The 22,875-nt window shown below is 41.7% G+C and overlaps 1 protein-coding gene across 1 annotated transcript; it reads right to left on the reverse strand.

Moving 5' to 3' along the window:
* Positions 1 to 5,976: 5,976 nt before the first annotated feature.
* On the reverse strand, positions 5,977 to 17,546 carry LOC115103144 (cAMP-responsive element modulator-like). Its single transcript, XM_029623845.2, has 8 exons — positions 17,404 to 17,546; positions 16,269 to 16,389; positions 15,895 to 16,026; positions 15,132 to 15,217; positions 14,841 to 14,983; positions 11,452 to 11,631; positions 8,210 to 8,375; positions 5,977 to 7,855 (listed from the first exon to the last, which is right to left on the reverse strand). Exons 2-8 carry the CDS (start codon positions 16,383 to 16,385, stop codon positions 7,711 to 7,713), a joined length of 969 nt encoding a protein of 322 aa, XP_029479705.1. The 5' UTR covers positions 16,386 to 16,389; positions 17,404 to 17,546; the 3' UTR covers positions 5,977 to 7,710.
* Positions 17,547 to 22,875: the final 5,329 nt, after the last annotated feature.

Genomic DNA, 22,875 nt, shown 5'->3' on the forward strand with positions numbered 1-22,875 from the left:
AAAGGTTCCGGTTCAAGTGGGTGGTTACAATTTAGCTCAGAACCTCCTGTCGGGATCACATCAGAGACACATATTCCCAAATCACACAGACCCACAAAGAATTCTATAAACTCCCATATCTTTTAGGCGAAATAGAGCCATGTGTAATCACAGCAGCAACATTTGTGGCACGTTGCCATAAGAAAAGGGCAACGAATGGAGCACAAACAACATCGTAAATACCACCAATATTTTTCTGTTAATTTAATTCAATTCAAAAGGCTTTATTGGCATGGGAAACATGTTTACATTGCAAAAGCAAGTGAAATAGATCATAAACAAAAGTGAAACAAATAATATAAAAATGAATAGTAAATATACTCAAAAGTTCCAAAGGAATAGACATTTCAAATGTCATATTATATTATATACTGTGTTGTAACGATGTGCAATTAGTTAAAGTACAAAAGGCAAAATAAATAAACATAAACATTAGTTATCTTTCCCCACTATTCTTACTACAATTATTTACACATTGCTAAAACACATAGCTGATATTATAAGCTGTGTGGTTCAAGCCCTGAATGCTGATTTGCTGACAGACGTGGTATATCAGACCTTATACCAGGGGTATGGCAAAACATGTATTTTTACTGCTCTAATTATGTTGGTAACCAGTTTATAATAGCAAAAGGCACCCCGGGGGTCTGTGGTGTATGGCCAATACACCATGGCTAAGGGTTGCGTTGTGCATAAGAACAGCCCTTAGCAATGGTATACTGGCCATATACCACACCCCCTCGTGCCTTATTGCTCAGGACTACCTGGCATGATGACTCCTTGCTGTCCCCAGCCCACCTGGCCGTGCTGCTGCTCCAGTTTCAACTGTTCTGCCAGTGATTATTATTATTTGACCATGCTGGTCATTTATGAACATCTTGGTCATGTTCTGTTATAATCTCCACCCGGCACAGTCAGAAGAGGACTGGCCACCCCTCATAGCCTGGTTCCTCTCTAGGTTTCTTCCTAGGTTCTGGCCTTTCTTGTCACATTCTGACATTAGTTCCTTTGTTTTGTCTTTTGTTTTAGTATGGTCGGGGCGTGAGTTGGGTGGGTTGTCTCTGTTAGTTTTTCTATGATTTTCTATTTCTGTGTTTGGCCTGATATGGTTCTCAATCAGAGGCAGCTGTCTATCATTGTCCCTGATTGAGAACCATATTTAGGTAGCCTGTTTTCAATTGTGTTTTGTGGGTGGTTATTTTCAGTCTTTGTGTGTCTGCACCAGACAGAACTGTTTCGGTTGTTTCTTTGTTATTCAGTGTTCAGTTTTGATTATTATTAAATAAGATGAACTGGGTTGAAACTAAGAGTTGAAAACAGCAGGTCTTGGACAGGTAGCACGTCCGGTGAACAGGTCAGGGTTCCTTAGCCGCAGGCAGAACAGCTGAAACTGGAGCAACAGCCCGGCCAGGTGTACTGGGGACAGCAAGTAGTCATCAGGCCACGTAGTCCTGAGGCATAGTCCTAGGGCTCAGGTCCTCCGAGAGAGAGAGAAAGAAAGAAAGAGAGAGCATACTTAAATTCACACAGGACACCGGACAAGACAAGATAAATGCTTCAGATATAACAGACTGACCCTAGCCCCCAACACATAATCTACTGCAGCAAAAATACTGGAGGCTGAGACAGCAAAGCACACCCACAACATGATGCTACCACCTCCGTGCTTCACGGTTGGGAAGGAAGAAACCACTGCTCCAAAACCGCCATAAAAAAGCCAGACTACGGTTAGCAACTGCAAATGGGGACAAAGATCGTACTTTTTGGAGAAATGTCCTCTGGTCAGATGAAACAAAAATAGAACTGTTTGGCCATCATGACCATCGTTATGTTTGGAGGAAAAAGGGGTAAGCTCGCAAGCTGAAGAACACCATCCCAACCGTGAAGCACGGAGGTGGCAGCATCATGTTGTGGGGGTGCTTTTCTGCAGGAGGGACTGGTACACTTCACAAAATAGACGGCATCATGAAGTAGGAAAATTATGTGGGTATATTGAAGCAACATCTCAAGACATCAGTCAGGAAGTTAAAGCTTGTTCGCAAATGGGTCTTCCAAATGGACAACGACCCCAAGCGTACTTCCAAAGTTGTGGCAAAATGGCTTAAGGACAACAAAGTCAAGGTATTGGAGTGGCCATCACAAAGCCCTGACCTCAATTCTATAGAAAATGTGTGGGCAGAACTGAAAAAGCATGTGCGAGCAAGGAGGCCTACAAACCTGACTCAGTTACACCAGCTCTGTCAGGAGGAATGGGCCAAAATTCACCCAACTTATTCTGGGAAGCTTGTGGAAGGCTACCTGAAATGTTTGACCCAAGTTTAACAATTTAAAAGCAATGCTACTAAATACTAATTGAGTGTATGTAAACTTCTGACCCACTGGGAATGTGATGAAATAAATAAAAGCTGAAATAAATCATTCTCTCTACTATTATTCTGACATTTCACATTCTTAAAATAACATAGTGATCCTAACTGACCTAAGACAGGGAATTTCTACTAGGATTAAATGTCAGGAATTGTGAAAAACTGAGTTTAACTGTATTTGACTTAGGTGTATGTATACTTCCGACTTCAATGTACGTTTCAATACGAAAGTATGAACGTGATAGAGAAGTGCTGGTGTTCCCTCATTTACAGACAGAATGTCATTCGAGATGCAATCAAATATAGATGCAATATCTGTTTTAAGTTGTGACATATCTCAACCAGAGATGTTTTATTGTCATGTATGTTACAGCCCTTGTAAGTAGTTTTGGCTCAACTACATTTAAGATCTTTAAGATATTTGATGTAATAATACCCTCTGTCCACAAGAGGCCAGTGTGGATCAACTATCAGTGAAGGTAGTGGCTTCAGGATTGACCACTGGAGGGCGCAATTTCCTGTAGTGGAAATTTCCACTTCAACCAGACAGTATGAACTTCAGTAAGATGTTGCAATGCTGCTAATAAAATATTAAACATACACCCACCTCAAGTTGTTCAACTTCTCAGTTTTGATAGGTCCTATCTGACGGGTGCAATCCTCATATAGTGAGCATTGTAGGCAAGCTGCTAAATATACAGTAGTTGTTGATTTTCCGTATGACAATGAAACCCTCATCTACGCTCGTACATTCACTCTTCAAATGAGCACTTTCTGTGTAAGTGAGAATTGGACATCAATTCTGAGAGAATCTATTCACATATAATCCTCTTTAAAATAACCAACCTCTTTAAAGTGAACTCTTTGGTAAAAATATAAATGTAAGAACTCAGTTCTCTTTGTATTCACACTGCCCTTGGCGTTGAATGAGGACTCAACTCTTATGCAGGTTCACTTCACCTATTTTGTGGTCGGAGTTCTCTTCGCATTCACATTGCTATGTTTAGAAAGGAACCAAGATTTTTTTCCAGTAGAATACCTCGTACTGAAGAGCTCAGTGACTTTCAACGTGGCACTGTCATAGGATGCCACCTCTCCGACAAGTCAGTTTGTCAAATTTCTACCCTGCTAGAGCTTCCCCGGTCAACTGTAAGTGCTGTTATTGTGAAGTGGAAATGTCTAGGAGCAACAACGGCTAAGGCGCGAAGTGATAGGTCACACAAGCTCACCGAATGGGACCACAGAGTGCTGAAGCCATAAAAATAGTCTGTCCTCAGTTCGAACACTTACTACTGAGTTCCAAACTGCCTCTGGAAGCAACACCAGCACAAGAACTGTTCGTCGGAAGCTTCATGAAATGGGTTTCCATGGCTGAATAGCCGCACACAAGCCTAAGATCACCATGCACAATGCCAAGCGTTGGCTGGAGTGGTGTAAAGCTCACTGCCATTGGGGCAATGGAAATGCGTTCTCTGGAGTGATGAATCACGCTTCACCATCTGGCTGTCTGGACAAATCTCTGTTTGGTGGATTCCAGGAGAACGCTACCCGCCCCAATGCATAGGGCTGTTTTTCATGGTTCGGGCTAGGGCCCTCAGTTCCAGTGTAGAGAAATCTTAACGCTACAGCATACAATGACAGTCTAGACAATTCTGTGCTTCCAAGTTTGTGGCAACAGTTTCCTGTTTCAGCATGACAATGCCCCATGCACAAAGTGAGGTCCATACAAAAATGGTTTGTCGAGATTGGTGTGGAAGAACTTGACTGGCCTGTACAGAGCCCTGACCTTAACCCCATCGAACACCTTTGTGATGAATTGGAACACCGTCTGAGAGCCAGGCCTAATCGCCCAACATCCGTGCCCAACCTCACTAATGCTCTTGTGGCTGAATGGAAGAAAGTCCCCGCAGCAACGTTCCAACATCTAGTGGAACGCCTTCCCAGAAGAGTGGAGGCTATTATAGCATCAAAGGGGGGGAGGACCAACTCCATATTAATGCTCATGATTTTTGGAATGAGATTTTTGACGTGCAGGTATCCACATACTTTTGGTCATGTATGTTGTCGTTCTCACACTATTCAAACCCCACAATCATTAAGCTTATGAAGTTATCTTAGCCTATAGATCTGTGCATCCTTGACAATCGCTAATCAATATCCAAAAACAGCACACGTTTTTTTCAGCGAACCTACACATGTTCATCTTCTCTTGTGGCACCAATGTGAGGGGTTATGTCAGGGGAAACGCTGTTGCAGTAGTCTAGTGTGTGGTGCGGAAATAATGACAAGCGAACCTGGGGAGCTTTGTGTTTACATTGCCTTAGAAAATGGAACCGAACCAAGGATTTCAAGTGAACTGAACTCAGACCACCTCTCGATTTGGTCAGTTCGGTTCGAGGCTCTTTTGAGGGGTCTAAGTTCCTTTGGAGTGTTCACACTGGACAGAAATAAACACACAGAGTTCACAAACATTTGCTGAAAGGGACCAAGTGTGAAAACACCTTAACACATTGTACTAGATAGGCACTTGTACATTGTGTTGACATCACAGAATATAGTGGAGGGTCACAGATTGGCTTTACAACAACAGAACAGTGAGGAAAAACAAGTTGTTTTAAGGTTTCATTCCAACACCCCTCTGTTCACAGGTCCAGCCCATCCACTGCAGTGTCCACAGACCTGAACAGGAGAGAATAATGCACTACACCTTCACACTAATACTTCCAGAGATGAGAAATTCAAGGCCTAAAAATAACAAGAAACTTGAGGGCAGTTAGTACAGCAGAAACAAGGTATAAAACAGTATTGTTTCCTAGCTATACTATAAAGCAATAAACTGTTCTTGTACTTGAGATAGTCTGTATCAAGGCACAAGGCGAGACCCAGATGCAGACACAGGAAGCAGATGGTTGGAGTCTTACTATGCTTAATAATCCAAAGGTGTAGGCAAGAGAATGGTCGTGGACAGGCAAAAGTTCAAAACCAGATCAGAATCCAGGAGGTACAGAGTGGCAGACAAGCTCATGTTCAAGGCAGGCAGAATGGTCAGGCAGGCGGGTAGAGTCCAGAAACAGGCAAGGGTCAAAACCGGGAAGACTAGAAAAAAGGAGAACAGCAAAAAAGAATACAAGAAAAAACTGCTGGTTGACTTAAATACACTGGGAAAATAATCCACACCTGGAGGGGGTGGAGACAATCATAGAAACAGGTGAAACAGATCAGGGCGTGACAGTCTGTGTGATATAATGCTATAACAGTGATATTCCTTCAGGACTCTAGGGGAGAAAATCTATTTCTTATATGCATTTCGGATGCCTGGAGTATCATAATGAATTATGTTAGAGCATCATGAAGATGTAAATTGTCTGGTGTAACACTTGAAATGTTGTGATGTCAGAGTTAAAGGTATCTGAGGTGAAGAGAAATGATTTTGGTTAGTATTTGTTCATCCTTGTGCTTGTTATTTCAGAGGTGAGCCCAAAGGCATTGTGTGGTACAGACTTCAGTCCATATAGTGTGTAGTTTTCTGAATGAGGTTTAATCTAACAAATAATTTCAGTGTAATTCATACTGTGGTATGGACATTTTATTAGAAATAGTATATTTTGACAATCTTCAAACATAAGAGGGATCAATACACATGAGGTGAACATCTGGTTTTAAGAGCTAACCTGTTTGACATACTTTTTAATTCTATCCAAAACATTTACTGAGATCAAATGTATTTTACATCTCACCTGAATTATATAACCACTGGCCTGACAAAAAACATACAAAGGACATATACCTGTAAATAGAAAGGTTATCAGGAAATTCAAAGCAAGCGGGAGGTTGCAAAATCACTGCAAGCAGAACTGGTGTGAGAAAAGAAAACAAAGCTACATCATCATCATCATCATAGTCAGGTCTGTGATCTCATGGACATACCTTTCAAACAGAGCAGTCATGAACTCTATTTTTTACATGCCAACTGGCACACTATTACCTATTTAGTGCACTAATTTTGACCTGGGCCCATAGAACTCAGGTCAAATGTAGTGCACTATAAAGAAAATAGTGGGCCATATATTATCTGTTATGATCAACTAATTCACATAAAACGTTTATAACGAGTATCAAAATACCCAAACGTCAGCTTATCAGCACTTTCAGTGCTTCTTTTGTACTGTACACTGGCACAGCACAGTACTGTTCCGAGACACAGACAGACAAAGGGGACAACGACTGGTGAGAGATTCAGTGAACATCAAATGTAGCAATTTTGTGTGGTAAAGCAGTAGTCATTTCAAGATGGTCTTGGTGAGATAAGATTCCTCCAATGGCTAGAAATATATAATTATTTTATATACACTCATCCGAAGGCCACGCCATGTTAATTTGACATTTTAAATTGAACTGTGTTGTTTGAAAAGAGACCAAGTGAAAGGCGTATACTCACATCCTCGACACTGGGTTTTACACATTGATTCAGGTAACAGTCATTAGACAACCCCGATTGACAGTCAAAAGGACAAATATGGAATTTCAAAACTCTAATAATTTCGGAAAGTGTATTTACTCATCACACTGTCCTGAAAGAAGAGGTCCATCTGATTTAACAAAGGTATGTTGACAACAGCCAAGGTGAGCAGAGAAGTACAGTAATATAAGGAGAACAACTGTAGCTATCAGTGACAAGTAAAGATATATAGGTTTAGCCTGGTCCCAGATCTGGTTGTACTCTTGCCAACTCAAATGCTTTCATTGTCAAGCCAAATGTGATAAAAAAGTAACAAGGAGTTGGCATGACGGCACAAACAGAGTCCGGCTGTGGTAGGTTGGCTTGCCGAGTCTGCGTGCACTTAATATGAACTTGCTGGCTGATAGTGAGGCTCTTTCGCAGCTTCTGCTTCTCAAATGCGGTGAGCCAGTGGTGGTGAGCGGTGTGCCTTCAGGAAGCATATCTACTTCCTCTTCCTCTGCAGGCTAGCATCTCATTGGCTGCCTCCCTGCAAACAGCAGAAGCAAACGCGGCTGGGCGTCACTTGTGTATTCACATACAAGCACAAGGACAGACAGGGGTCCTGTCCGGAGCAGGACTTGACTTCAGCCCGGAGAGCACAAGCCTACGGCCACCTAACAACCTCCGGTGCAGCATCAAATTGACTGGGCCCAAACAAGCGGAGTAAACGAGAAACAAAGACAGTGAAAGTAGTTTTCGTCCCAGAGTCTTTTTTTTTACAGCAGTCAATCTGTAAACTCCACTCTGTGCATTCTCAGTAGGATCTCTCTCTCTCCTGGCACAAGGCTGAGAGCAGCTACTCAGCTACTCATTCTTGTGGCAGTAAATGTCCTTTAGCGCTTTGAGTTCCTCAATGAGGGTCTTGTTTTGGTTTTCCAGCACGGCCACACGGTTCTCCAGACACTTGACATACTCTTTCTTTTTCTTGCGGCACTCCCTTGCAGCCTCCCTAGAGAAGACAGAGTAAAAGAGACAGTGGGAGAAATCCCAGCTCTAAGCACCAATCAAAAACACTTTAGACTTCCCATAACATCCAGTCAACCTTTATAGATCATCAATTATCAAAGGGGTGCTTTAAAATCTACAGGAAACTGAGAATGAGGACCATGAATGATTTAGAAATCTGTTCCCCTTTTGACCAAATTCAGAGCAACAGAGTAACAGAGTAAAACTAGTATGTGTCCCAAAAGGCACCCGACTCCCTATTTAGTTCACTACTTTTGATCAGGGCTTCTGGGAAAAAGTAGTGCACCATAAAGGGAAGAGGATGCCAATTTGGGACGCAACCCTGTGTCTGTCTCACCTGTTCTTCATGAGGCGGACCTCCCTTTTGCGTGTTACCTCCTCAGTGTGCACCGGGGGATTGTGCATGGACAGGGAGCCTGGGGACGCAGCCATCACCAGACCCTGGGGCAGGCCCGACGAGGTGGGCGAACGGAGCTGGTATGCTGGCATATCTCCAGTGGCAGCTAGGGGACACAGACAGAACACCAGGGTTCATTTTAATAGTACTTCTTTTAACCAAGTTTATCACTTGCACAGACAGACAGGACATCAGAATTGGAAGTGATTACGTCATTTATTCAAGCAAGGTGGTCACTGGAGAACAAATTCTCGCTTGCATTGACCATTTACCTATATTTAGCTCACTGGGGCAAAAACTAAGTGCTGTATTTTTTTACTTGAGTCCTTCAATCACACAGATTTCTCATCTTCTATCTACTTAGAGGATAAGCGACCATAAATTAGACATAAACGCTGAACACAAATCATGTAGATGGGTCCATTTCACAACAACTAACAACAACTGACCACTTGTTTAATGTTTTTTCTGTTAAAACAACCAGACAAGACCAGATTCCAACGGACCGTGAATTAAGCAAACCAAACCTCATTTAAATGTTATTTTTCTACAGACAGATTTAAGATTGCAGCACAGGTGCCAAATTAGGGAGAGTAGGCCCAAGCACAGATCTAACTTTGTGGGGTTTGAGTACTCACATGAACAAATACTAGTTTACTATAGAATACTACAGTACTTACTAATGAATTCTGTTGTATACTGTAGAATACTATACTACACACTAAACTATCCCTTGATGATGTGTAGTACTTTCTATAGAATGTTGTGGTATACTGTCCGGGGGGGGGGGGGTACTACAACTACCTCCTTGACATGTCTTTGTCAGACTATGTTAAGATAATCGTCTTTTCTGGTTGCTGGGTAGATAACTGCCATCCAAGTGAAAGAGAAAAGACAGTAGCACTGGCTGTAGCCTACGTTTCAGCCTACATTATTTGTTGATGATTCACTACTGATTCATTAATTTTTGGGTCAAACAAATCTTGTACTTTGAAAAAAATGTCAAAGTACAAATCAGTCCCATGCAGCGGTGTGATCCTCCATTCCCCCACTCACTTTCCGTACTGTATCCCTCTTATCCATCTCCCAATCTACATTTCTGACTACTATCGGTCAATAAAAAACTAGAAGAACACAATAGATGTATAAAAAAAACAGAAGAGAACACATGAAAGTATTTCCAATGTGCTCCTTGGTGTAGGAATGTGGTTCTGATCTGACCACTAGTATGTTGATAAATGTCTCTCTGACATTTCCTGATACTCCAAAGTAAATACAGGAGAAAACTATCATCCTTATATGACAAGAATAAACACTTATTCAAAACAACTATATTTTCACAACAAAACATTTGACTATTTTTTCCATTGATGAATTTATAATAGCCCAAATGCCACCACTGCACTCGTGTTTTAACGCAAGAGTGAGCAAGTAACAGCTTGCAGATCTAAAGGGATAAACGAGGCTGAATTCTTCTCTCTCCTGTCGTTATCGAAGTGGATGACTAAGCTGGTAGCGCTGAAGCTGTGATCACTGCTCTTTCACTGCTCCCACAGAGGGCTCTGTTCTGTCTGGAATCACAGTATGACTCCCAGCTGACGTCAATGTGAGTCTCACTCGACAGTTAGCATTCTCATTTCCCTGGCCCCATCTGGTTCCAGGAAACCGGAGTGACGTCAACGCCACCCCTCCCCCCCTCTCCCTGGCTGCTCCAGAGAAGCGTTCTGTTTGAGTGTTTTAGGGGGCAAGCAGACAGACAGGAACTGGGTTGAGCAAGCTAACTAAACACTTACTGCCATGTTCGGTCAACATAATGTCTAGCTTTTCACTATAGGAATGTTGAATGGTAATTATACAGTACTCTTGTAATGTTTTCAAGTCTCAGAGAGAGAACTGTGGGCAGGATGCCTCTGTAGTAGATATCTATTAACCTGAATTAGTTAGTCAGTGCACGACAGTTTGCTAATACTCTGAAACACAGTTGAGGCTTCCAACTGAGCCAACTGCTATGACTTAATAACTATGGTAGACTACACACACACTTTTGAATACATTTTAAAAGTTCTGTAAAGACACTTAACAATCCAAACTTTAAAGTAATCACAAAAAAAACATTTAGCCCTCTAAATACAGAAACAATGCAAGTACATCGCTGAATTGAACAACAATGCAGGTATACATTGTTTATCACTACCAGCATGATACATTTAACTTGCTATAAAAATAAAACTGAGAAATACTGAGAAAGGAAAACAGACAGATAGTTACATACCTGATTCAGTCTCATCTCCAGTAACAGCCATATCTTCTACTCTCTAACAATCTGGGATCCACAGTATTACACACTTTCTCTCTTTTTATCTAGCTGACTGTGTGTCTTTCTCTCTCCCTGCCTGCTCTCTACATGGAGTGGACACCCATCAACTTCGCACAAAATTACAATTAAGGACACTGACGTCACAATGACATCACTGGACCTGCTGAAGTCAATAAGACACTCTGCCTCTAGGCCCCTCCCCTGCTCTGCTCCTGGATCAAATGCTAAAGTGGAGCAACACAATGCAGCAAGATAGGGGAGGGAGGGTTAGCTGGTTATTTTTAGACCCTATGACGCAACTAGGCGATGTAGAACAAACATTAGGATATTGTGCCCAAGTGACAGCAGCCGTACTAATGTGAGCACCCTGATTGAAGCACTCCCAGGGGATTCACTTTTAGTACTTGTTATTAATATATGATTATTAAGCTTTTCATTAATTTCTCTGAAAAATAAGGTAAATAAGTTCAGCCTAATAAAGAAGTAGCCAGAAAGGTTTTAAAGTAATAAAAAGTGGGAAATGTTCCAGTTGTTGGATTGATAAAAATACTGACATTTACTAAAACCCCCCAGGGGGAAAAAGCGTATATTACTCTGGTGGACATTACTCCAACTAACATCATTTGAATCTATTCTACTGTTAAATCATAACACTGGTTCCATAGTAACATTACGGGGTCAACCAGCCAAACTTGACACTTTTTAGAGACAAACTAGTCAAGCTCCAGCCATCTCAAGAGCTTCCTTTTGTTCATTTACCAAATTAATGCAAACCTATAAGTTGAAGAATCACACTTTTCCCTACATAGTGCACTACTTTTGACCAGAGTCAAAATGGAGTTCTTTTAGGTACAGTTGTTCCTACCTTGTATCACCACCTGGCCACCTTGTACAGAAAAGAACTGCTGTCCTGAGTCCCCTGCCTGGGTTGCATACTGCAGGATCTGGGGCGTACCAGAGTTGGACATGGCCAGAGTCTGTATGCCCTGCAGACCCTCACTGCCTGGGCTGGTTATCTGGATGGCTCCCCCCTGGGTGATGGCAACTGAGGAGGGACACACATTTTTAGAAGTGATGGGTTACTCAGAGGTATATTGTGAATGTTTGTGTGAATCTTATTAAAACTTATCTGACCAAAATATAGATAGTAAATGTGCAGAGCTAAAATGGAGTGTGCATTTCTGACCACTGCTACAAATAGCTGATTATCAGCTGCTTCTAATCAAGATGTTTTGGTCCATTAGATTAGATGTTTTTCTTAAAATAAAGGAACTGTACTGTACTTTATGGAAGGTCACTGGCTTATTGATGCACAACTATAACCTGGAGAATTTGGCCTCCACAATGAATCTTCCGTTTAAGACCTCTTACACAATAACACAAACTGGATATAGAAATGAATGTCGGGGTTCTCCCCAGGATCATTTCAGAAGTTGGTGCTGTGGAGTACGGCACGGGGGAGGCCCCGAAAAGGGCCAGTGTCCCGCTTTGGACTCAAATGTATGTGGACAACCCTTCAAATGAGTGGATTTGGCTATTTCAGCCACACCTGTTTCTCTAAGAACGGGATCGGCTAGTGCTGAAAAATCGTCTGTTCTCGGTTGCAACACTCCGAGTTCCAACGTCAGCACAAGAACTGTTCGTTGGGAGCTTCATGAAATGTGTTTCCATGGCCGAGCAGCCGCACACAAGCCTAAGATCACTATGCGCAATGCCAAGCGTCGGCTGGAGTGGTGTAAAGCTCACCACTGGACTCTGGAGCAGTGGAAACACATTCTCTGTTTGAGTGATGAATCATGCTTCACCAACTGGCAGTCCGACAGACAAATCTGAGTTTGGCAGATGCCAGGAGAACACTACCTGCCTGAATGCATAGTGACAACTGTAAAGTTTGGTGGATGAGGAATAATGGTCTGGGGCTGTTTATGGTTTGGGCTAGGCCACTTAGTTCCAGTGAAGGGAAATATTAACGCTACAGCATACAATGACATTCTAGACAATTTTGTGCTTCCAACTTTGTGGCAACAGTTTGGGGAAAGCCCCTTCCCGTTTCAGCATGACAATGCCCTCATGCACAGAGTGAAGTCCATAGAGAAATGGTTTGTCGAGTTCGGTGTGGAACAACATGACTGGCCTGCACAGAGCCCTGACCTCCACACCTTTGGGATGAATTGGAATGCCGACAGCGAGCCAGGCATAATCGTCCATCATCAGTGCTCCACCTCACTAATGTTCTTGTGGCTGAATGGAAGCAAGGCCCCGCAGCAATGTTCCAACATGTAGTGGAAAGCCTTCCCAGAAGAGTGGAGGCTGTTATAGCAGCAAAAGGGGAGACCAACTCCATATTAATGCCCATGATTTTGGAATGAGATGTTTGACGAGCATCACGTAGTGTATATACACTACCGTTCAAAAGTTTGGGGTCACTTAGAAATGTCCTTGTTTTTGAAAGAAAAGCACATGTTTTGTCCATTAAAATAACATCAAATTGATCAGAAATACAGTGTAGACATTGTTAATGTTGTAAATGACTATTGTAGCTGGAAACAGCTGTATTTTATGGAATATCTACATAGGCGTACAGAGGCCCATTATCAGCAACCATCACTCCTGTGTTCCAATGGCATGTTGTGTTAGCTAATCCAAGTTTATCATTTTAAAAGGCTAATTGATCATTAGAAAACCTTTTGCAATTATGTTAGCACAGCTGAAAACTGATGTTCTAATTAAAGAAGCAATAAAACCAGCCTTCTTTAGACTAGTTGAGTATCTGGAGCTTCAGCATTTGTGGGTTCGATTATAGGCTCAAAATGTCCAGAAACAAATAACTTTCTTCTGAAACTCGTCAGTCTATACTTGGTCTGAGAAATGAAGGCTATTCCATGCGAGAAATTGCCAAGAAACTAAAGATTTCGTACAACGCTGTGTACTACTCCCTTCACAGAACAACGCAAACTGGCTCTAACCAGAATAGAAAGAGGAGTGGGAGGCCCCGGGGCACAACTGAGCTAGAGGACAAGTACATTAGAGTGTCCAGTTTGAGAAACAGACGCCTCACAAGTCCTCAACGGGCAGCTTCCTTAAATAGTACCCGCAAAACACCAGTCTCAACGTCAACAGTGAAGAGGCAACTCCGGGATGCTGGCCTGTGTTCTTTTGCCCATCTTAATCTTTTCTTTTTATTGGCCAGTCTGAGATATGGCTTTTTCCTTGCAACTCTGCCTAGAAGGCCAGCATCCCGGAGTTGCCTCTTCCCTGTTGACATTGAGACTGGTGTTTGCAGGTACTATTTAATGAAGCTGCCAGTTGAGGACTTGTGAGGTGTCTTGTCTATAACTAGATACATGCATTAGCATTTTCTCAAGATGCTGAAAGGAAGAAATCCTATTTTTTCACTCCTGTTTCCAAGTCAACATTTAGCCTCCAGTTGGTTTATAATTTTACTGCAAGAAATGCTTAATTCTGCAGGAATTATTATAAAGGCTATGTGAGAGGTTATAGACCTACAGTCAGTGTCCAGATTTCAGTTTCCATTCAACCCATCTAAACAGTAGGTTACAGTTACCTTGATGTACTATAGGCCTATTTGAAGTCCTGTCTTGTGACTGTCTAATTTGTATAGTGCCTCACAATCATCACACATAACATAGTCTGCTATATCATCCTCTTTTACCACTTCACCTCATCTTTCCCAAACATTACTTTTCTGGTCCTCCCTTCTCTTAATTTTCAACTCTTCATTTTGCTGCTTTTCTCTTATTTAATTAAATGTCAATATTGTCCTTATTTGCATCTGTGGATCGGCGTTAACATTTTCTGCAACGGTAACGTTTTCTGCCCGTTCCTAAAAGCATTTGGTGATAGGCATGTAGCCTATTTGGTACATGTTCAGTTTGGCCCTAAAGGTTTGGCTTACGCACTAATACCAGATGGCCTAAAATAATTTAAGAAAACCCTAAATTTAACCTATAGATATAATTTGCACACAAATGATACATTTATGTATTTTTTAAGGTATAGTTTTCACTTTATTCAACCACACAATATTTAATAACCCTAAACCCGCCAACCCCTCAGATATAACTGCGGTTATGAGTCAACCCGTGCATCACCAGCTCTTACATTATTTGGGGAGAACCCCTAATGTCACAATAGTGAGTGCACGTCAACATGTTGACCATAGTTGCGTCCTAACTATGACAACCTATTCCCTGTATGGTGCACTAATTTTGACAAGAGCCTAATGCAACTCACTGTATTGGCCACTGCTGGTCTGATAGATTGAAGTTGGCACTTGAACTGCAGGCACACTGGAGGATGGAACCTCATCTTCGGGTTTCTCTTCCTCGATTCTCGGAATTGAGGAGGAATCTGATGATAGCTCATTGAGGATTTTTCTGAAAGAAAGAGGAAAGCACGTAATAAACTACTCTGCTTCGATTGCTTTGAAATGTCATTGCTTGTTTATCAAATTACATCTTGCTCCCTTTATAGTGCACTACTTTTTGTTTGTTTCATACTTGCAACGTTTTTATGTCTACCAACCGATAAGATGGGCGTCTTGAGAGAATCTCTCTTCTTTTCTGTGTGTCTGTTGACTCCCCATCTTCAAGCCCAGCTATGGAGGTTATCTGGAGCAAAGAAAAACACTATGAAGTCTGAAAGTAATGCATAGATATGATCCCTGTGTACGGTCACCTCCCTCCATTTAAAATACCTTACTGAATACTGAAAAATAAAAGTCATTCCCAGTGCTGAAAACAAATTTGGACAATAGTAGAAATCTCAGGGTGTTTCCGAAATGACACACTATTCCCCCACAGGGCTCTGGTCAAAAGTAGTACACTATATAGGGAATAGAATGCCATTTGGGACAGATTCTCTGTAATTTAGAGAATAAAGGACAACTAGGGTGACATCACGTGCTGATTTGTCTAATGAAAGCAGACAGTGTGTTGTCTTAGAGACAGTCAGACACAATACAACATTCTGTGCACATGAAGGTTAAACTTTGTGCTTTTGCTAACTTCAATGGTGTCATTGCCAAGCATGTTTGACAGGAATTTTGCATGATGGGACAAACAGACTGGCACTCAGGCTAAGAAACTATAGCTACAAGTACGCAAAACCATTCTTTGGTTTTTCTATGGGGAAAAATAACTACTCTGTAAAATAACACAATGCAGATTTGACTGAATTTAGCCAAGAAGACTATAGTGACAAGAGTCTGTATCCCAAATGGCACATATTCCCTATATAGAGCACTGGTCAAAAGCAATGCACTATATAGGAATAGGGAAGGAGCTACCTGTACATTCTGCATCTGTGGTGACTGGATGACAGAGGCCTGAGGAGCCTGGATGACACCCTGAACATGAAGTGTCTGCCCACTAGGTAACTGCACCACTGTCATGCCAGCGGAGTCTCCTGTTCCTGAAACCTAGAGGAAGACGAGAGATGTTCAATTATTTTACAAGCAATTTAAACAATATTTGAGAAATATTTGAGGAAATGCAAACGCCTGGTCATTTATTGTCATATTTGGCTTGACAATGAGTAATGGGAGTAGGCAAAAACATAAACAGATCTGGGACCAGGCTATTTAGACCCCGATACACATCTGAATTATGAGAGTGATGATGAGTGACATTGGCCACAACACACACTTCACAAAGTATCTACCTGAGTGATCACTGCAGTGGGTGAGTTGGATTTACTCTGACTTGGATCCTCATCAGACAGAGAGTCATCAAAACGTCCCTCCTGCTTTGACGACGCAACCTCTGTGTCCATGGTCATCGGACTGGAAATGTCAGGAAATTAGGCAAAGTACAATTATAGTCTACCTAGCTTGGTTTTTTAAAGTTTAAGGTTATTTTAAAATCCATAATTATTGGGACAGTTGACCATTTAGGTTTTTTTTGGTTTCCACATTAGTTCCATAGAATCCATTCTCGCCATTACAATTACCCTGTTCTCCTATAGCTCCTCCCCCCAGCCTCCTCTGATATGCCATCAAAGTTCCAAGAGCTCTTCATAAAGTTTAAGTCAAGTGGCCTTCAAGTCAAGCATTACAAGAACACAGTTCAACCAAAAGGTTGATGTGATTGTGAATCAAATTAATGTATTCAATGCAATGTAGTGTTAAATATGACAGTTGCTATTGCTTGGACCTTGGTTCATATTTTCACTTAACTTTCCCCCCATGGAGCAAACATGCGCCTGTCTGAATTTGAAATGGGAGGAGTCTTGTTTCTAAACTGGTTAGTTTGTACCTGTAGCGAGGTTGTTACATATGAAACTTTCTGCTACATCTGTAGCCATATTCAGCACCTAAAGAATATATATTTGGTACATTTATTCAAAGGTATTGCTGACAACCACAATGTATTTTCTTCAGTAGCTGGCTAACGTTAGCTTTTCAAAAAGAGAACGCGAATGGAGTTGCGTCGTTTAGCTATGCAGCTGTTCGATAGAAATTGCGACTCGCACCGAAAAGCATTAAGGGTGGTAACGTTAGCTTTAGATAATGTAACTAGCAGCTAACTAGTAGCAGGGAGTTACAAAAAAAGTTAAGTAATAATATACGGTCACTGGTTGGCAAGCCAATTGTCACTGTATACCATGTCAGCTAGCAAGCCAAACACTATTGCATTTGTTTCTGTGCATGAAGTTGTTCAGCTGGCTAGCAAGCAGGAAGTAGATTCGACTGAATCGAAAGTTTGTCCATGCGTCATTGTAAACCGTGAACGTTCTGTCTTGTCGCTCCTTTTTTTCTGGGCTTGTGCCGCGAGTAGGCTACAGTGTAATAACTTACCAAAGTTATAAATTACGTAGTCAGACTCGTCACTAATTATGGTAGGAGTGGATGGCTCGAGCCACGTAGTCCCCACGTCAGTCCTGATGATGCAGCGCTAAAATGTCGACCAAGCACTCGTCCCCTCCAACTGAACACTACGGAAAAACACTACACGTGGGAGGAGCTTCACAGATTACTGTACTCTGCTACTGTAGCTAGACTGAGGGCAAATCATTCTGTTCATGTTTAACGTTAGACAACAATGCACTGGATACACTAATAATAATCTTAGAATTAACCTTTGACACTGTATATTACTAGCAATACTGTGAGTTAAAAATAGTATAATAGTGTTTAGACCTACTCTTTGAAGTTTAAAGAGTTAGCCTAAACATTGTCATTATATTTTCCTTCTATCCCATGTGCACAGTGAACACTTAACATTGATCGTATTTTTTTCAGATCATGTTGTAACTTGTAATGTAGGCCAAGAGTTGCCTGACTGCACAAACTTCAGTTGGAGTAGTCAGGCAAAGTTTACAGTATTTAAATTTGATCTGGATGTGCTATCTAGTGGTTGTAAACGGGAAAACAACTCTGGTTTGAAATGTATACATTTTTTATTGATTTAACCTTTATTTCGACAGGGAGTCATGCTGAGAGCAAGGTCTCTTTCTCAAATGAGCCCTGCATACACATAAAACACATCAGTACACCCAGAGAAAAACAATAATAGTAAATAATAAAACACATTCTTAAGTAAAAATATATATATTTGAGCTCAGCAGACTTGAAATTTGCTCAGTGCTGAAAATATTGAGAGAACATTGCATATGGCTATTTAAAAATATATATATATAACCAGGCAAGTCATTCTTATTTACAATGACGGTCTAGCCGACGCTGGGCCAATTGTGCGCCGCCCTGTGGGACTCCCAATCACGGCCGGATGTGATGCAGCCTGGATTCGAACCAGGTACTGTAGTGATGCCTCTTACACTGAGATGCAGTGTCTTAGACCACTGCACTCTATTTCCTATATAGTTCACTACTTTTGACCAGGACCGATATGTTACCTACCCTTTTCTGTGGAAAGATACTTTTTGTCATTGGCTCCCCATGGCCACCATATGGTGGATATGGTGGCATTTATGCCAGGTCAGGTCATACTGTTCCTACACCAAGCCAGCTAATGTTAAAGAACGAAGTCATTACAGTAGCACCCTTATGTTGAAATATTGAATACATTAGGCTACGGCACATAAAATGATTAAATAGTTGGGCAAAGTATTGCCCGGCAGGTCCCTTCAAGTGTGTGTATGTGCGTGTGTTTATGTGAGTAACGGTGCTTGTGTTGTGTTGGGGGGAGGGCATTGGCTTCCCAAACCACAGTTACAAAATTCCTAAATAAAACACTGACCATAGCTTGGCTTCTGTCCCCTCCTCCACCTTTACCACTCCCTTCCTGTCTAGGAAGATGTACCTGTGTATGGCCCAGATGGCACCCCATTCCCTATATAGTGCACTACTTTTGACCAGAGGCCTATGGGTCCTGGTTAAAATTAATGCACTATATAGGGAATAGGGTGCCATTTGGGATGCAATTATGGAGGGCAGTGTCCAGATGGTGAGGCAACAGCAAGGGGACAACAGGAGGTACAAAGAGTGGCAGCAGGGGGTAACACAACCCTCAATCGACTGCTCTGATCAGGAAATTATTATATTAAACAATTTACATGATTTAACATTACATTGACATTTTAGTAATTGAGCAGTTTGTCTTATCCAGAGAAACTTACAGTCAAGGAAAAACTACCACATTTCACAGTTATTGCAAGTAGACCTTAATCGAAATATCTGCTATCAACAGAATCAGTGGCAGGAAAGTTGTCCTTCTGCTGGCCTCATTTACACTATCCTTTCTTAATTTGGTTCCGGCAAAAGGCAAGTTTCCTCAGTACATTGTTCGTTGCAACATCATCTCACCGAGTCTACCTCTACACAAAAACATGTAACTTGTGAAAGTACAACAGTAACATAACACTCACAGGAATGAACTGTTTTACATTTTGCACATAGATAACAACAAAATACTTCAAATGTTTTACGAAATATCCTTACATAATGTAATTTTGTACTTTGTCTCTAGAAATATATTGGTACATTTTGTGTAGCGGCATCTCAAAATACTAGTAAAACAAACAGTATAGTATAAATACAGTATAATGGGCCTATATTTATAACGGCTACCATTCAATACATAGCTATACAAATAATATGGGTATTGAATGAAAGTTTTTTGTCAAATGGCAACGTTTTTTTAATAATAATTTTCCAAACTTACTTAGATCGGCATTTCAGCCAAAGCAGAACTGCAATTATCAACAATCTGTTTATTAGGTGGAACTGTTGAAATAAAAGAAATGGATGAAAAAAAACTCCCCAAAACATCTCAAATATATAGAATGCATACAGTTGCAGTCGGAAGTTTACATATACTTAGGTTGAAGTCATTAAAACTCGTTTTTCAACCACTCCACAAATTTCTTGTTAACGAACTATAGTTTTGGCAAGTCGGTTAGGACATCTACTTTGTGCATGACACAAGTAATTTTTCCAACAATTGTTTCAGATTATTTCAGATTATAACTCAATGTATCACAATTCCAGTGGGTCAGAAGTTTACATACATTGGAGCAAAAAAGTATTTAGTCAGCCACCAATTGTGCAAGTTCTCCCACTTAAAAAGATGAGAGAGGCCTGTAATTTTCATCATAGGTACACTTCAACTATGACAGACAAAATGAGAGAAAAAAAATCCAGAAAATCACATTGTAGGATTTTTATTGAATTTATTTGCAAATTATGGTGGAAAATAAGTATTTGGTCAATAACAAAAGTTTATCTCAATACTTTGTTATATACCCTTTGTTGGCAATGACAGAGGTCAAACGTTTTCTGTAAGTCTTCACAAGGTTTTCACACACTGTTGCTGGTATTTTGGCCCATTCCTCCATGCAGATCTCCTCTAGAGCAGTGATGTTTTGGGGCTGTTGCTGGGCAACACAGACTTTCAACTCCCTCCAAAGATTTTCTATGGGGTTGAGATCTGGAGACTGGCTAGGCCACTCCAGGACCTTGAAATGCTTCTTACGAAGCCACTCCTTCGTTGCCCGGGCGGTGTGTTTGGGATCATTGTCATGCTGAAAGACCCAGCCACGTTTAATCTTCAATGCCCTTGCTGATGGAAGGAGGTTTTCACTAAAAATATCACGATACATGGCCCCATTCATTCTTTCCTTTACACGGATCAGTCGTCCTGGTCCCTTTGCAGAAAAACAGCCCCAAAGCATGATGTTTCCACCCCCATGCTTCACAGAAGGTATGGTGTTCTTTGGATGCAACTCAGCATTCTTTGTCCTCCAAACACGACGAGTTGAGTTTTTACCAAAAATATCTATTTTGGTTTCATCTGACCATATGACATTCTCCCAATCTTCTTCTGGATCATCCAAATGCTCTCTAGCAAACTTCAGACGGACCTGGACATGTGCTGGCTTAAGCAGTGGGACACGTCTGGCACTGCAGGATTTGAGTCCCCAGCGGCGTAGTGTGTTACTGATGGTAGGCTTTGTTACTTTGGTCCCAGCTCTAGGTCCCCCCGTGTGGTTCTGGGATTTTTGCTCACCGTTCTTGTGATCATTTTGACCCCACGGGGTGAGATCTTGCGTGGAGCCCCAGATCGAGGGAGATTATCAGTGGTCTTGTATGTCTTCCATTTCCTAATAATTGCTCCCACAGTTGATTTCTTCAAAACAAGCTGCTTACCTATTGCAGATTCAGTCTTCCCAGCCTGGTGCAGGTCTACAATTTTGTTTCTGGTGTCCTTTGACAGCTCTTTGGTCTTGGCCATAGTGGAGTTTGGAGTGTGACTGTTTGAGGTTGTGGACAGGTGTCTTTTATACTGATAACAAGTTCAAACAGGTGTAATTAATACAGGTAACGAGTGGAGGACAGAGGAGACTCTTAAAGAAGAAGTTACAGGTCTGTGAGAGCCAAAAATCTTGCTTGTTTGTAGGTGACCAAATACTTATTTTCCACCATTATTTGCAAATAAATAAATAAAAAATCCTACAATGTGATTTTCTGGATTGTTTTTCCTCATTTAGTCTGTCATAGTTGAAGTGTACCTATGAGGAAAATTACAGGCCTCTCTCATCTTTTTAAGTGGGAGAACTTGCACAATTGGTGGCTGACTAAATATTTTTTTTGCCCCACTGTACACTAAATTGACTGTGCCTTTAAACAGCTTGGAAAATTATGTCATGGCTTTAGAAGCTTCTGATATGCTAATTGACATCATTTGAATCAATTGGAGGTGTACCTGTGGATGTATTTCAAGGCCTACCTTCAAACTCAGTGCCTCTTTGCTTGACATCATGGGAAAATCAAAAGAAATCAGCCAAGACCTCAGAAAGAAAATTGTAGACCTCCACAAGTCTGGTTCATCCTTGGGTGCAATTGCCAAATGCCTGAAGGTACCCTGTTCATCTGTACAAACAATAATACACAAGTATAAACACCATGGGACCACACAGCCGTCATACCGCTCAGTAAGGAGACACGTTCGTTCTCCTAGAGATGAACGTACTTTGGTGCGAAAAGTGCATATCAATCCCAGAACAACAGCAAAGGACCTTGTGAAGATGCTGGAGGAAACAGGTACAAAAGTATCTATATCCACAGTAAAACGAGTCGACGTAACCCGATAGGCCGCTCAGCAAGGAAGACGCCACTCCTCCAAAACCACCATAAAAATGTCAGACTACGGTTTGTAACTATACAAGATCGCACTTTTTTGAGAAATATCCTCTGGTCTGATGAAACAAAAATTGAACTGTTTTGGCCATAATGACGATCGTTATGTTTGGAGGAAAAAGGGGGAGGCTTGCAAGCCGAAGAAAACCATCCCAACCGTGAAGCACGGGGGTGGCAGCATCATGTTGCAATCTCAACCACACTGCACACTGCCCTAACCCACCTGGACAAGAGGAATACCTATGTGAGAATGCTGTTCAATGCTGTTCATCGACTACAGCTCGGCATTCAACACCATAGTACCCTCCAAGCTCGTCATCAAGCTCGAGACCCTGGGTCTCGACCCCGCCCTGTGCAACTGGGTACTGGACTTCCTGACGGGCCGCCCCCAGGTGGTGAGGGTAGGCAACAACATCTCCTCCCCGCTGATCCTCAACACGGGGGCCCCACAAGGGTGCGTTCTGAGCCCTCTCCTGTACTCCCTGTTCACCCACGACTGCGTGGCCACGCACGCCTCCAACTCAATCATCAAGTTTGCGGACGACACAACAGTGGTAGGCTTGATTACCAACAACGACGAGACGGCCTACAGGGAGGAGGTGAGGGCCCTCGGAGTGTGGTGTCAGGAAAATAACCTCACACTCAACGTCAACAAAACTAAGGAGATGATTG

Source organism: Oncorhynchus nerka, linkage group LG20 (assembly GCF_034236695.1).
Source record: "Oncorhynchus nerka isolate Pitt River linkage group LG20, Oner_Uvic_2.0, whole genome shotgun sequence".
NCBI classification, from domain to species: domain Eukaryota; kingdom Metazoa; phylum Chordata; class Actinopteri; order Salmoniformes; family Salmonidae; genus Oncorhynchus; species Oncorhynchus nerka.